At 46.5% G+C, this 17,412-nt stretch overlaps 1 protein-coding gene across 1 annotated transcript in view; it reads right to left on the bottom strand.

Moving 5' to 3' along the window:
• Positions 1 to 16,972, bottom strand: part of ampd2a (adenosine monophosphate deaminase 2a) — a gene marked incomplete at its 5' end in the record, with an annotated part of 44,935 nt that extends 27,963 nt beyond the window's left edge. The window contains one exon of the mRNA XM_080848709.1: positions 16,876 to 16,972. Within this exon, the coding sequence (XP_080704835.1) occupies positions 16,876 to 16,972 (97 nt within the window). The remainder of the gene's footprint in view (positions 1 to 16,875) is intronic.
• Positions 16,973 to 17,412: the final 440 nt, after the last annotated feature.

Below are 17,412 nucleotides of genomic sequence, written 5' to 3'. Positions count from 1 at the left end.
TGTGGGGCCCCTGTGCTCAGTGTGATGCTGCTGGAGATGTTGTTGCCGACCCGTACTGCTTGTGGCCGCTCACTGAGGAAGTCTAACACCCAATTGCAAAGGGAGGTGTTGAGCCCCAGCTGGTCCAGTTTATAGATGGGATGTTGTGGTATTATAGTGTTAAAAGCTGAACTAAAGTCTATGAAAAGCATTCTCCCATGTGAGTCTGCTTTTTCCAAGTGGGTGAGGGCTGGGTGGAGAGCAGAGAAGATTGCGTCCTCTGTGGAACGTTTGGCCCGGTATGCAAACTGAAAGGGGTCCAGGGTGGGGGGGGGGGATGGACTTGATGTGTGACATGTAGTCATCGGCTTCACGGTTACTGGTTGAACACTGAGAGAAATTGCTGAAACGGGTGGATTCAGGTTCATGTTAAGGCTCGAAGGTGCGTTTGGCTTAGTGTAGCCCAGGGATAGGAACCTACTTGGGGCTACTGCGGCTGCAGGTCTCTCGTCTTGCCAGAGATCAAAGGTCACTGGGGAGTGGAGGTCAGGTGTGATCTCAGGTGTGAGCTGACTTCTCTGCATCTAGAACGAAGCTCATGGAAAAGCCATGGAGACAGAAGCGCCTCTTGTTTAGAGTGATGCACTGCCATTATCGCATGACCATTATCTCATTTCCAGCGGGGAAACAACTTGGCCTGCTAGTTTAAGAGTGTGTATGTTTCTCTCTCTCTCTCTCTGTGCACGTGTGGTGTCTTCATCTAAATCAGATGATGTTGTTTATTTTGCCAATGGTACAAGGAACGCCTATTCAGTGTAGTACATCTCAGCTGGGAAAAGTGGGTTGGGTCGACTCAAAGCAAAAAAAAACACACACACACACACACAACATAGAAGGGAGTACTTATACTGTACACCCGTGTGCATTCAGAATCCTCATCACCACAGAAGAATGTCCAGTAAAACCACCAAGACTAAACACAACAGTCCACAGCCTTTTAAGAAAACCATACTAGGAAGGGTCTGCCAGAGCCCTAAACCTAGAGGTCAGAAGTCATCAGGGGTCAGAGGGCACAGTGTCTGTAACCCTGACCCCCACACCCCCCTTTTTGGGGAGAGCTGCTGGGCTTTGATGATGTCATCTGTCAATGGACAAAGAGCTGGTGAGAGAGAGCACACACAAACACACACATTTATGTGCATGTGTGTGTGTGTGAGAAAGAAAGACAACAGAGCAGGACCTTCACAGCTTCCAACATTTCCATATGTGTGCGTGTGTGTGTGTGTGTTTGTGTGACAAGCTCGAGTACATCTAGAATCTCCCATAACAACCGCAGCCAGAAATAAATCATCGCCTCTTGTTTTTCTCACAGCTGTAGAGCTGGAACTCATATCCATACCTCTCCATAACTCCTCTCCTCTGCCCTCCACCTTGAGCTGGCTATCTCTTTCACTCACACACACACTCACTCTGTCCCCTAAATCTCGGTATACTGTAGCACATCAGCGAGCAGTCTTATGAGCTGCCTCTCACCCAGCGGCAGCCTCTCTCCTGTGTTGTGTATTGGAGGCGCAGCAGTGAAGGCTCCTACACAGCAACAGCAACAGCAGCAGCAGCGGTCCTATGGGACTGAGCTCAAGTGAATCACCTCACAGGAGTCAGAATTAAAATGACGTCCCTAACAAGGAGCGCTTGCTTCACTCAGTCAGGACATCTGCCACCTCTGACACGCCTTTGCCTATATACCAACTATCTAAGCGTGTTTCCTCGACACACACACACACACATTCACATACATAGACACACGTGTGCACACATACCACTACATTCTGATATAACAGACCAGATCTTTCTTTCTCTATCTTAATTTCTCTCATCACCCCCCCCTCCTCCTCTCTCTCTCTCTCGAACCCTCTCTTTCTGTTTCTTCAGCCCCTCTGTCTCACCCATTCTGGTCTAGAGCCTAGGTGCTGTTGTGCTAGGGATGTTGTAAACAACAGCAACAGGAGGAGGAAGCAGATAAAAAAAGAGGAAGATGAGGAGGAAAAGGGAGAGGAAGAGAAGGAGCAGGAGGTGGAGGATGATGAGTATGATCCATAGAGGAGTGGAGGAGGAAGATGAGTAGGGTCCATAGAAGAATGGAGGAGGGGGAGGGAGAGGAAGATGAGTATGGTCCATAGAGGAGTGGAGGAGGAAGATGAGTAGGGTCCATAGAAGAATGGAGGAGGGGGAGGGAGAGGAAGATGAGTATGGTCCATAGAGGAGTATGATCTATAGAGGAGTGGAGGAGGGAGAGGAAGATGAGAATGGTCTATAGAGGAGGAAGATGAGTATTGTCCATAGAGGAGTGGAGGAGGAAAAGGAAGATGAGAATCGTCCATAGAGGAGTGGAAGAGGAAAATGAGTATGGTCCATAGGAGTGGAGGAGGAAGAGGAAGATGAGATGAGTATGGTCCATAGAGGAGGAAGAGGAGTACGGTCCATAGAGGAGGAAGAGGAGTATGGTCCATAGAGGAGTGGAGGAAGATGAGTATGATCCATAGAGGAGGAGGAGGAGTATGATCCATAGAGGAGTGAAGGTGGTAGAGGAAGATGAGTATGAGTGTCCTGCCTGTTTTACAGCAGCTGCAGCGCTGCACTGAGACAGCAACCATCTCAGGCTAGTGCACACCAGTAGCGTGACACACCGCTTGTGTGTGTGTGTGTATCTATGTGCTGAACATGTCCTGTGTTTGATAGAGACTGTGTGTGTGCATGCGCATGAGAAAGAGAGAGAAAGAGAGAAAGAGAGTGTGTGTGTGTGTGTGTGTGTGTGTGCATGAGACAGTGTATGCCTACCATGACTACATGCCATTTGGTGTTCACATGACCTTCAGCTACCCAACTGCTAACCCAATTATCTGTGAACAATAAGTGGACATAAATGTTTTTTGTTCTTTAAAATATGACTGGTGATGAAGAGGGGTATTGAGTCTATAAGTTACTGAGAGGAACCACGGTGAGCTGCGGTCTCTGGGAGCTCCCTGGTCTTCTGGCTCAATAATAGTTGGAATGCCTTTTACAGCAACCATGTAGAAAACATGAAACTCCATAACATTACATATGACTGATGAAACCCCATAACATTACATATGACTGATGAAACCCCATAACATTACATGACTGATGAAACCCCATAGCATTACATGACTGATGAAACCCCATAGCATTACATGACTGATGAAACTCCATAACATTACCTATGACTGATGAAACCCCATAACATTACATATGACTGATGAAACCCCATAACATTACATGACTGATAAAACTCCATAACATTACATATGACTGATGAAACCCCATAACATTACATATGACTGATGAAACCCCATAACATTACACATGACTGATGAAACCCCATAACATTACACATGACTGATGAAACCCCATAACATTACCTATGACTGATGAAACCCCATAACATTACATGACTGATGAAACTCCATAACATTACCTATGACTGATGAAACCCCATAACATTACATATGACTTGATGGCTGTCCTGGTTTTCATGCATTCTACTGGTTGTAGATCCACCATCCACAAGATTGTGTTTAACATCAGAGAGTTGAGCGCATCTGTTAGATTGGAGCACTGTACTTAAACAATGGGCCAACCAGGATCCCATTTCACCCTTACCAACATCACACACTCTCAACAAATTTCACTTTCAAACAGACAGATGCTCTCACACACACAGACCCTCACACGCACTGTTTTATGAGCAGTCTACAGCAAAGTCCAGGTGGGTGATTGTTGCAAGTGATTGCCTAGTGTTCTTTCTATCATGTATGACTCTTTCACACACACAAACACACACACTCACACACAGGTGTGGCCCCTGCCCGTGTCCCACTGCTGAGGGTGTGACGCAGGACCCTTTCCTCACCTTGACGACACCATAGCCGCCTGTCAGCCTGCTTTCCCTCTGCTCTGTCCCTCAGCGTTCTTTCACTCTCCTTCCCTCCCCCTCTCTATCTCTCTCTTGCTCTCCCACTCGCCTTTTCCCTCCCTCTGCCTCCTTCCAACATTCACTCTTTTACTTGCTCTGTCAGCAGTCATTCTGTCCTGGAGCTATTGATCAGCTCAGTGTGTGTGTGTGTGTTTGTGTTTGTGTGTCTGATTATGCAGGACAGCTGGTAGAAGTTAACATACTCAGAATTACTCACACAAACATGTCCACTCACACACACACACTCTAACACCCTTGTAGGGATGTCACCTGGTGCAGCAAACATCCTCTCTGCCTAAATCTCCCCCACACCTAAATGATGACAATACCTGGTCTCCAACTGCGCTGTTGTCACGGTGATGCGGTCTCCGTGGGGACGCTGGGACAAGCCACCAGGCCTGGGACGGCTGCTGCTCCCTCCCCCGCTGTTCGATCGTTCTCCACACACTCCTCCTCTCCCTGATTCTGCTCTGTCTGTTCTGTTTTCTCTAGCTGACTAGCAGAGTTCTCTGCGTTCCCCTCGTCTCTCCAGCTCCCTGCAGTTCCCCTGCAGCTGCTCGAGTTCCCAGGCCTCCTCTAATCTCAGTATCCTTCTCTTCTCTCTTTTTCTCCACAGCTTGTTCTTTTCGCTAGCATTTTTTCCTCTCTGCCTCTCTCTTTCTGCCAGCAGCTTCCTGAATGAGGTCGTTTTTCTGTACACAAGCAGCCGTGCTTGAAGGCCCCGGATTTAAATACCTCCGACGCCGGGCTGGAGCGTACCACGTGGCGCATGGGGGCGGGGGGATGGGCTGCACCACACTCGGAGCTCTCGCTGGGGCCTCGCGGAGAAAAGGGTTGGTTTGTCCCTCATTAATCCTATGCTCTGCTCCTCCCCCTCCCCTCCTCTCTTCCCTCTGTCCTCTGTCCTCTCTCTCTCTCTCTCTCTCTCTCTCTCCTCTTCTGTGATGCTTCCTCCTGAGCTCCTCTGACGAACATGCAGATCACTGGACGGTGTTTGTTTACTTGTGTACAGTGTAAATAGGAAGTGGAGAGATACATGTGTTCGGACTGTCTGTGCATACAGTGTATGAGTATGTTGTGAATGGATGATTTAATCCTATCTAAAGTGGGTTAACAGATTGAGATATAGGACACAGATAGCATGAACCTGGGCATCACAAACGAATACAGCCATGAAGTCACTAGACCATCATTAAGCCTGTGACTGTATGTAACAAAAACATTTGCTCATCACCGAACTTAAACACTGATCACACCACCATAACAAATGGCTGAGGAACCCTCCGTCGTGTGTTTGTGTGTCTCTGTGTCTTTAATTTGTAATATAACTAAATTACTATTTCAATTTTTTTAGATAACATGCAAAAGTAGCTCTTTTTAATCTTATATAAGGATGTTTGAATTGTGCTAATATGTACAAAAACACAAAAAATGCTTTGCTATAAAATAGTGAATATTGCCTTTAAAAAGTGAAAGTCCTCTCTATGGCAGTTTGTAGACACACACACTCTGAAATTAACCTCTGCATTTAACCCATCCAGGGAAGTGACACACACACACACAGTGAAGTGAAGTAACACTAACCCGGAGCAGTGGGCTGCCATGGGAGAGGGCATGGGAGAGCAGTGGTCTACCACTTCCCCCGCCTACATTTTTCCTACTGGTCGGGGATCGAACCGGCCACCCTTCGGTTTCCGGCCTGAAACCCTAACCAGTAGGCCACGGCTGCCCCTGTACCTGTACTTATACTCAATGTTATACTCAATCAACAATGCGTCCTCAGTTTGTGCACTATTGTGTATCTCCTTTTTGTCCGTGTCGGTGTGTGTGTGGAATCAATATGAGTCAATATTTGCATGTGTGTGAGATTAAACACATTTTTACAAATAGTATGGCAAATGGGCACTAAATAGTAAAGTTAAGTGTGTGTGTATCTCTTTCTCTCTCCCTCTGCCTCCCTTTCGCTTTTATCTCTGTACAAGTATGTGCGTGTGTGTGTGTGTGTGTGTGTGTGTGTAGGGGGGGGGGGGGTAGACATGTGTAAATGAAGAAGGTTCTTCCTCCACCGCATGTGACAACCATTGAAATGGAAGCCACAGACAAGCCCTGCTCAACCCCCAACCCCCACTGTGACCAACAGAGACTTCAGAGAGAGATAGGGATATAGAGTCAGATACCCACAGAGGAGAAAGAGGACAGTGATATGGAGAAAGAGAGGGAGAGAGAGCAAGAGGGAGTAAAGCCGGGAAAATGGAGATGAAAGCAGAAGTGGGTGATGGGGCAGAGAAAGAATGAAAGACAGGAATCTGGAGAGGGGACACAGAGAAACAGAATAAAAATAGAGGTAAAAAAGAAGGGGAAGAGAGATAGTGGCAGACTGCGACAAAAAGACAAGAAAATAAACTATGTGAAAGAGAGAGAGAATGGAAGGAAAGGACCCAGAGGTGGGGGAGTACTTCTGCATGTCCTCATTGGGTGGTTGATGGATGAACGTTGCCTAATTACAGACTCCAAGAAACACACACACAAACACACCATTACAACACAAGGAGCACTCAGCAACAGGTGTGACACAGCAGAGGCACTACACACACTGGTCAACCACTGGGACAGGGTAAATCTCACTTATAATACATATTCCAGTCACAAACCTCCCACACAAGGAGTTTAACAGAGACATTTAATGTACCTCACAGTAGAGTGACTGCACCCATCACACACACACACACACACGCACAAGCACACACACATATACGGGCTACACAACCACTCCCACACAAGAGGGTAAACAGGTTTAATGTCTCGCAGCACACTGCCTACCCACACTCAGAGACACCACACAAACACACGTGCACAGACACACATACACACACATGCACACAGACACCACACACACATGGCACGGCAGACCACCACCTTCTTCTCTGTGTCAGCTCAGCTCTTCAATTTCATCTCTCATCTGTATGTTCATCTGTTCCACCTCCTCCTCTCTTTCTCTTCCTCCACTCACTTCACCACGGCTGTCCAGACCTAAACTCACCCAAAGAAACACAAGCAGGAGGAGGGGTAGAGCACAGCTAAGAGGAGTCTACGTCGTCTTCTGGGCTCGTCACAAAGAGACGTGTTCTCTCCCACACAGGGGCCTTGGTGGCTAGACTGGGGTCCGGCTCTCCAGACGCGGCCTCTGCACAACAGCCAACAGGTAATTATAGGTAGATGCCGCATAACCCACAATAGCAGGCTTGTTCGGTGAAATCAGTAGTGTCTGCAACGCTCATCTGTACACATACACTCACTCTCTCTCTCTCTCTCTCTCTCAATTGAGTTGTGAATCAGAATTGTTATTTTTATGTACATTACAATATGCTTTTGTGCATTCTTGTATTTATATATATTCTTATGTGCATGATGTGTGTCTCATAATTAGCCTGGTAGGATACTTAGGGTCAGTTTCCTTGTTTAATCAGAGATACAGGACCAATGTGAAATGTGAAACATTTCTTCTCTCCCTTGATGCTCATCATTAAATAACACCTTGCTCCTGAATGAACTCCTTGTTCTTGACTAAATCTCCATCTATCTGTGGTATTAATTCAACAGGTTTTACATTGTTGCCAATGCCAGGAAACACATAAAATGTGCTGGGACTAAGAATAACATAAAAAGGAAAGTCGAAAATAAAGGAGCGAGAGAAAAAAACATCTCTCTTTCTTTTTCTTTCTATTACAATCTCAGGACAGCTGTCCACAGGCAGTGTGTTCAGCCTGTAAAAGAGCGGTTGACCCCGCGCACACAGACACCAAGCTTTTCCAACTTCAGCTCCACTGAACAACATCCACTGACCCCAGATCAGTTGACCACACACACGCACAAACACACACACACACACACACACACAGACCCAGCAGCCTGTTTGCTCAGTCAGACGCGTCTGCAGTGTTGAGCGCTGCGGAGGCTCTGTGTGGATTGGACTCGGCACATCGCACTGCTGTGCTATTTTCAGCCCATCGGAGGAAACACTCCGGGAGGAATGTGACTCAAACGGACAAGTGTAAATACTGGGCCATCAGACAGTACCTTGGCCACTTTGAACCGAAAAACTTGGTACTCGGTAGAACAGCTCTCCTCTGTGTTTAGTGACTTTGCGACAAACTGGTTGCATTTAATATAGGAATTTTATCTAAATTTATGTAGAAACGGGTCCAACAAATCTTTGAAATGATGAAAGATAGAGAAGTGCTAGATCAGTGCACAGATGTTTGGTGTGCTGCTGTAATATTTGAGAAGAAACGCTCGACTCTGGCCTATGCACTCCACTGAGCTCAAAGAACATGCCAGATGTTAAAACTAAGAGAAAAATACTGGCCTAGATATGTCTATGCTGTCCTCAAAAAGGATATGGAAACACACACACACACACACACTCTCTTTTTCTCACTCATTCACAAACACAACCCCATTCAACCCCTTTTCTTATAGAGATGCAATGCATAAACATACATTCAGAGAACATAAACTTTTTGTCATGCACGCGCACACACACACTCACAAACACACAATTACAACACAAGGAGCACTCAGCAACAGGTATGACACAGCAAAGGCACTACACACACTCACACACACACACACACACACACACACACACACACACAAGTCTTTCTCCTTAATCAGCACATTCCTGCTGTGAGCTGCAGGTCTTTACATACAACAGTGCAGCAGTGCTGACCCCCCCTACTCCCCTTATTTTCCTCTCAGGGCATAGACCAGTCCAAAGGTATGTGTACTAGCAGCAGGCTCATGGGTGTGCATGTGTGTGCATGTACACGTGCATATGGAATGGTCTGAAAACATGTGGTGGCATGCATGTGAATCTGTGCATTGGATATGTGTGCAGATGTGTGTGTTTGTGTTGTGTGTGTGTGTGTGTGAGAGAGTGCATTTTTGCAAATCCCAGCACTTCAGAGAATCTCAGAAGGTGAGAGGGAGAGAGAAAGCAAGAGAACGCTTCAATGCAGGGGCTCATGGGTCTACGTGTATGGGTTAAATAGGACATACTAATCCGTATACATGTTTATGGTACATACAGTGAATGTGTGTGTGTGTGTGTGTGTGTGTGTTCGTGTGTATCCAGTGTGTGGTGCCTGTGAAGCCCTTTACTGCAGTGCTGCCGTCTCTCCCCTTACGCCCACACATTGGTGGAGGAGGAGGGAGTGGGAGAGCACAGCAAAAAAAAAAAGAGCTTCTAAAGCCCTGCATACGCAAACACACACACACATTTTCTCTCCCTCTTGCTTTCCCTCTCCCCTTCATCTCACCTCCATCTCATTCTCCCTCTCTTTTTTATGTACAGACAGATGGACAGAGGCAAAAGAGATTGCATAACTGTGTGTGCCCGGGCAAGCTCTCTCTCTCTGTCTCTGTCACACACACACACACACACGCACTCACAGACACGCACGCACACACACACACACACTCTCCTCCAATCCTGATTTGCTAACACCCCATGTTTTCAAGGGGGTGCTGGACATTATTCCGGTTGAAAATCTGCCCTTTTCTCATGGTGAAGTTCACCTCAAGCGGCACCTGAATAATGCATCGTGGGTAATGCAGTCCAATCGACCTGATGGTGCACGGAAACAACCTTCCCCAGGTCTCTGCTCTGTGCATTCGTTCAGACAAGGCCACTCCCCGGTGATGTGTGTTAATGCAGGCAGCAGAGGAAAGCGCTTGGCCTTCCACCTGAGCCATAAAACCCCCATCCCATCAGTCATCTCTCGCCTCCTCTCTGCACGCCTGCCCGCCTTCAGCCACGCCGATGAGGGGGGCGTTGCCAAGTAACAACCATCCGCTTTAACGACTTGGGGGTTTTAAGACTGCCTACCACTAGTTTCCTAGTGAGGAAAAGGCCCTTTAACCCTTTGCCCCCACTCTCTCGCCATGAAATAGAATGCTTTCTCAAGGTGGTGATAAGATAAAATACCCTTCATATGTGTTGACCCTCTCACACAACCATACGATACATATGATTGTTGGAATAGTTAGATAGTTGGACAGCTAACCACCCACCAGGACCGACGCGAGGGGTGGGCAAAAAAAATGTCTTTCTCAATTTTTGATTGTGTGACACATCATGGTTATCAGCCAATTTGTTTAATTTCTATGATGAAAAGGTATAGTCTGTCTGAAACATCAGCGGCCAAAGCCTTCTCTGGGTTTGTTTGATGTAATGTGACAGTAAGTGATAGCAGCCGTAAGCAGGTTCAGTAGGTTAATTCACTCACTTTACTAGGGATGTTCTGTTTAGCTGATGTTGACAGTAAAAAAGTTATAGCACTCACCCTTCTTCTAGTGAAGGCTATCATTTGCAGCCTATAGGGCTATAGGCTGTGAAAGAAATGTGTTTGCAACATGGCAAGAACTGTAGGGTCTAACTAGTATCATCTTGTGGTCCTTTTAGTATCAGGGTTTCCCCTCTTCATAATGTTGACCTATGGAGATTAAGTCTAGACAACTATACATGAAATCACATGAGAGGCCAGAGAAGGACACTTCTCAATGTGGCATCAGATGGCTTCATCAGACACAAAGACTCTTCAAGGTCCATTCTGTTGAAACCCTTCACGTCAGGGCTGAGGGAACCAACCCAGCATCACTGCTCATCACATCACGGAGGAGAGAGAGAGAGACAGGAAGAATCCCCTATCAGCCTGAGAGTCCATCCTCTGGAGGGTTCTCAAAACAAGAGCCTGCCCCGCCCTGCCCCACAACCGCCTCCTCCACGGCCACCAGAGGACACGGCCTTTCCCAGGGCGTAATTTCGCTGGCTGAGTCAACAAGCACCTCGCTTGCCCTCATCCCCTAACTGGGAAGCAGTGATTACAGTGATACTGCTACAGTGAGCCTAAAACAAGAGATGTTTGTGAACCAGCAGAGGCCTAAACAATGTTTTTATCAGTGTCACTACAGTTTACCCCCGCCATGTTCTCTCAAAACTAACGGTCAAATGTGCGCTACACATTTTATGGCATGATACCTCAGCTCTGGAGGCTAGCTCGGCTCTGACCACCTATTGATCTCCAGCTTTCACTAGGATTCAACTCTAAATACTCCATACTGAATGGGGCTCTGGTTATACCAGGCTAGCTGGGAGCAAAAACAACTACCTGTAAGAAGAACAGATGAAAACTAGGTCTCTGTTTATCACATTTTTATCGCTTTGAACAGCAAAAGTAAACGTCACATTTTCCTTATCTTTCTCTGTGTGTGTGTGTGTATGGTGATGAGTTGAAGGAAAGTCACCGACAGCCTGTAGATGCTTGTGACTGTGCGTCTGTTTGTGTGATTGTGTGTGTGTGTGTATACGAGTAAATGTGATGGATGGTGTTTATGGGGCCGTAATCTTCACCTCCTTGCGGAAACAGACAAAGTAAAACTTACTGCATGAATACTTACAGACAAATGTCACCAACCGCCCCGCCCTACATACACACACACACACACACACACACGCGCACAAAAGCGCACACACCCACACACATAATGTACGAGCAGCATGTCCTGTGTGGAGAACAGAGTAACAGTGTATGTGTGTCCATGTGTCCCCCATATGTTTGCATGCGTGGCCTGCTGTATACGTCCTCGGGTTGCTAAGTTGTCTCTGGGGGACGAAGCTCATGTGTACATGTCCCCCTAGTGTTAATCTGAGCTATATTTACAGCTCTAACCTTGTCTCACGCCAGCTGACACACACACAGCTGGGGTAAACACTGGTGTGAAACATCACTGCAAACACACACACAGGTGAGAGGTCATCATCTGTCTGCCAGGGCCTGTGGTGAATCGATGTATTGCCAATCACTCTAATAAGAGCCAATATTTAGCCAGGCTAGCGTAAGGGCCAACATCAGGTATCTTAGGCATGAAGATCAAAGCGCACTTAAAACCAACCGACACTGAAATACCAGGAGCCAAAGTGGTCTAGATTAAAAAGACATCAATACCTATTGAGCACTTCATGCTTAGCGAGTGCACACTTAATTGTACCGGACAGCCAAGCTGACATACAACCTGTCACAAACACTCCCACGGATGGCTATTACGCCTGCCAAAACAGGGCCTTTCTAAATTGGACAGGACCAGAGTCCAACGGGGGGGGGGAAATTAGCAGGGACCAGATTAGGAGAGGGCGGATTACACACACCCAGCAGAGAGGGGTCTTTGCAACTATCGGGTTACCCCCGGCAACAATCCCTCCTGTCAGGATGGTAGTTGGCTGAGGCTCTGAGGATGGAGTCCTGGGCAGAGTCCCTCTCCAAACCCCTCTCTCCCATTTGTACTTTTCCATTTACTCATCACACAATACCGGGAAGAGAAAGGCCTAGGAATTTTCCATTTTGGGGTGAAGGCCATGACATCATTTTAGTGTGTGACTCAATACAACACAACTCCAGGTCTTAGTCGATTACTTTGACCCTTCTACTGTCTGCCATACAAACGTATGGCGTGCTCATGGCACCTACCTGGGAGTGCCCTCTGCTGGATAAAACATTAATCTGCAGGAGTGTTCTTTTGATCAATTCCACTCTGTTAATATGTCCAAATAGAAGAACACCTTGGTGTTTAAGTCTTCCCTTCAACTACGCTACAATTTATATCATTACCTTCTCAAGAACTGATCAACAAATGAACTCATTGAATTTATAGTACTTACAGCCTATCTGAGAAACCAATATAGCAGAATGCTAAAACCGCTTGAAACTTTTTGATCTTAACAATGCTTAGCAAATTATTAAACCAAAAAAAGCAGCATCTCATTTTTCTCGCATCTATCTATAAATCCAGAAATCTCTGTGTGTCTGTCTGTGACAGGCGTATCTCCCTGACGGTAGTTACGTTAGTTATGAGATTTCGCATGTAGCTTACGCATGTCATGAACCTGTGCATCCTAGATTTTGAAGATTTTTGAAATCATAGTTCGCGAGATATTTGTATTTTATCGTTTCCCGGAGGCACTATATTTCATCACCTTTTTCCTCTCATAGACTTACATGGTGGAATGTTGAGCCATTGTGACGTCACCCACTCTAGCCAACTGAAATGTAGCTTACGCATGTCATGAACCTGAGATATTTGTATTTTATCGTTTCCCGTAGGCACTATGGGTTATCGTTTCACGTAGGCACTATGGGAAGTGAGGCATTATGGGTAGTGTAGTAATTCAGAGAAAGGGGTGAAATGCATTTGTGGAGGGCGCCGCCCAGGGTTTGTCGCGTGAAATTGCCTATACAACGCAAGAGTGGAGTACTACACTGCTACAAATGGTAGCTTATATTGATAAGCTTGGAGGCTTTCAGATTGTCCATTGCTTTCCCGTCTGTTGCTATGGAGTTCACGAAATACGCGCAAATCTCGCTGTAAGTTATGTTGGGCCCACGTCGTCATGTTATCCTCCCAGTCCTGCACTGAATTCGGGTGGGGGATAGTAACGCCATCTCCAGTCAGAGTATTTAAACTGTGTTCCCATTGTAAGGACATAATTAGATTACGATCTGTCTGAGAGTGGGCTGTCAAAGCTAGCATCATCGAAGTCATACAGTACAGTACAGTATACATTCAATAAAATGAACCTACATTTGAGGCCAACTGCATGACCATACTTACCCTACACTTACCCTTACAATAAAGAAGTGATCCTATTTCAACCATAACTTCATTTTAAATAATTTCTTTCTTTATGACATTTAGTTTATAGTTTAGACAGCAACTTTGACATCTATATTCAACTGCATCCACTACATAATCTCAAACTTTATTTGTTGGTTTATATCCAAAAAGGCTATACAACATTAAAACATTTCTTAATGAAAAGGAAACATGCATCACAATTATACTTCAGTGTAACCTGTACCTATGTGGAGTGCAAATATGTCTTGCTATTACACTACCCAACAGCTACACCTACGTCTGCTAACACTACAGAATGCATAATTCCTACGGGCACTGCACTAGTTTCTCTAACACTAGCACAGCATTATCTTCTGTGGTGAGAACACTTCCAAGAATCTGTATTTTATTTTAGCTAACCACAAAACAACAAAGGGACAGCAGTCACACTGCATCTGTAATCTTCTATAAATAGGGCCTCAGCCTCTACTACAGCTGTGACTCAGGTGAGATTGATATACGCCGACCGGAGAGGGACTCCAGACGTTAGGAGAGATCTCAGTGTAGGAGGTCAACTCTGATAGCGCTTCATCACCATAACACACTGGGTTTCCCTAAGGGTGTGATTGCATAGAGAGGAGGGGACCATGAAGAACAAGTGACTCTGGGCACGGGGGGTGGGGTGTGGGGTGTGGGGAGGGGTGGCCTCTAGGGGAAGAGAGGAGGAAAAGGCCAAAACAAGCAGCTCACTTTCAACCCCCCCCCCCCAATCTAGTCCCAGCCCACAGCAGTCAATTATTCATAAGCAACTTTATGAGAACACGAGCCCAAAATAATACTCCAACATGGCGACACTGACAGTGTTATTAGCAGTGTGCGGGGTCTCAGGAGAATCATCTTTTGTCATACCCTAGTAAACTGCTTAGTGTTGCAACAGTTTCAACACCATTCTGTGCTTTTCCTCCACGACTGCCACATACTTTTCTTTTGTGGGTGGGAACATGGACGATAATACACCCACTGTAAATATGCTGAGCGGAGGGAGGGCTTTCAGATGGCTCCCTCTACCAACGCAGAAAAAGTAGTTAGATGAGGCTGGTCAGAAATGCTTTGTATTAACATGTGGTGGTCACAGACAACCACACTATGCTTAATGGCCACCCTAGGGTGAAGCTTACTCTACATGAAGAGCGCCATGCATCCTTTACTGTGCTGTGCATTGCTTCACAGTTCCCTGTTGAGCTGTGCTGCTCTGCTCTGCTCTGCTCTGCTCTCTGCCTGGCTGTGCGTTCAGCAGAGCGGCTAATTGAGAGGCCTGAGATGGCAGCTGTGTGGGAGGCGAGCCTCTAAGTTATTTATTACTGTGGCACACGCCACTCCTGGAAGAGAGACCCGGAGCATCTCCTTCTCGTATTAAACTCCCGGTCTGGGAGCAGATCCCCATGCCTACGCAGGTCAAGCCCGGAGAGACCTGGCCTTCTCCCCTTTCCCCATACGGCTAGGCAGCATTAGCTACATACAGGTGTATGAACCTGAACCAGCTCAGACTGAAGCTCCTGTATACGGCACTCTGTGACAGAAGATGATCACTGTGTCAGAAGTCTCTGCTTCTGATGTTTCTCCAACTTATTGGAATTTAACACTTAAAACAACCATCATCAATGAAGAGCTTCAATGGTTTTTTCTCTAATAATCCATGTATTGACAAGCTGTGGCGGTCTTATATTTGCTTTTTATAAACAGGAACAGGAACTGGTGATAACACAGCAGCATCTCACATTCAATCTCCCTGTTCACTGGAGATTGTGAGCCAGTACTGCAGCTCATGACTTTTCTTCACCATTAAGAGATCCTGCAGATGAAAAACGAGCCTGCGTCACTGGCTGGCCAAAGATCCTTTTAGGCGAAACCCAGCCCTCCTCAGGAGACCACGTTCGGAAGGGCTGATCAGGTTTCGGCCGGAGCTATCAGACAGTGATCCAGCTCACTGTTACATGGCCAGTTTAATCCACCCCCATGCGCTCTGGGACTGAAGCATTATAAATGTTGTTTGTATCTTGTCTTTTGTTGATTTGGTTTCCATATTTTAAATGCAAAACCGTAAAGAGTTAAAATTTGAGTCATTACAGTGTTTCTCACTATAATATTTTAAAGAGGGGTTTGCAGTTTACCTTTTTACTTTTTTTGCTATTCAAATGGATTTAATCAGATTTGAATGTATGGCATTGGGTGGATAGATAGATGGATGGATGGATGGTTGGATAGCCACAAAAAGCTAGCAGTTGGTTTGCTCAATTACAGTAAAAACTGAATTACAGTAAAAATATTTTTTGACTAATAACCTCAGAAAACTTCAATGTACGGCAACATCAAGGGTACTTACACTACGACAAAAACAATAACAACTGAACAATTCTGAACATGTTTCCCAATGCGAAGAAAAACAGAATTACTTTACTAATGTCAAGAGAGCCATTTATAACAACCCTTATTAATGGTGGTGAGTACCCTGCCTTCACAGGGTGCATCACTTATGCATTCCCTTTGATGAGGAATGCTTCAGAGCATCTCCACCCAGCATCTCTACACAGCATCTCCACCTTCTCGTCCTAACTGATGCCAGCCCACATAACCACACCAGAGCATCCACACCAGCAAACACCAATAGCCTCAGAGCTCACCGGCAACACAAAGGCTAGAGTACACGATGTCCTACACCCTGACCTATCAATAAATAAGAAAATACATTCACTTTGGCTTATTATGGATTTAGTGTATTGGTGACATTACCGGTAAAGACTTAAGAAGCGTGAATAAATAAGGAGAAGGCCAATAAGAAAACACGTCTCTAAGAAAAAAAGAAAAAACTAGCACAGTGCTTTGCTCCAAGCAAGATAGAAAACTTTCCATGGCGCAGGACATTTCCGGAGAGAAAAAAGCAGAACACAAACACACCACTCCTGCCAGTGACGCTCTGCTGTTCTAAGCCTGAGTTTCCCTCCCCACATGACTCCACTAGCATCTGCATGCATCAGGCTCTGCTACGCTCTCCTTCTCTCATATCCGCTCTTCCCCTGTCCTCTATTCCAGCCTCAGGGTGCTATGCCTCGGACACTCTCTCTCATTCTCGCTCTCCATCTCTCCTCCAGCGTCCCGTGCTGGTCCGTCTACCCTTCCATCTCTCACTCTCACATCCGTCACTCTCTCCCTCTCTCTCTCGCTTGCTCACTCACCAGGGCTGGTGTTGCTCTGTAAGCTGCCCCTCTTGCGGAGGGGGGATCTGGTCTTGGTTTTCCCAGAGGATAGGGCGTCGCTGCCGGAGGCTGACATGGCTCTGCTGGTGCTGTGCCGGCCGGCGCCGAGTGAGCCTGTGCTGCAAAACGAGCGGCACAGGGACCGGCAGAGTGGAGGAGGGGGAGAGAGAGAGAGATGGAGAGAGAGGGGAATGGAGCTAACGCCCAGGCTGATGAGGAGGCTGGGGCTGAGGCGGTACCCAAGGCGACTCTTATTGCAGCGGAAAGGGCTGGACCACTGGCACCACTGCTGCTGTTTGTGGTGTTTGTACTGCTGGTACTGCTGCTGCAGCTGTTTCTGATGTTGGTACGGCTGATGCTGCTGGTACTGCTGCTGTTTGAGGTCTTGGTACTGTTGCTGTTTGTGGTGTTGGTACTGCTGGTACTGCTGCTGCTGCAGGTCTCTGGAGGAGCCACCACAGTCCTGACTCCTCCTTCCTGCCAACGTCATCAGCTCAAACATCATGCATACTGAGG

This window comes from Sprattus sprattus (assembly GCF_963457725.1).
Source record: "Sprattus sprattus genome assembly, chromosome: 12".
In the NCBI taxonomy this organism is placed as follows: Eukaryota; Metazoa; Chordata; class Actinopteri; order Clupeiformes; family Clupeidae; genus Sprattus; species Sprattus sprattus.
Note: the sequence above shows the minus strand (reverse complement) of the source record. Positions and strands in the feature narration are given on the sequence as shown.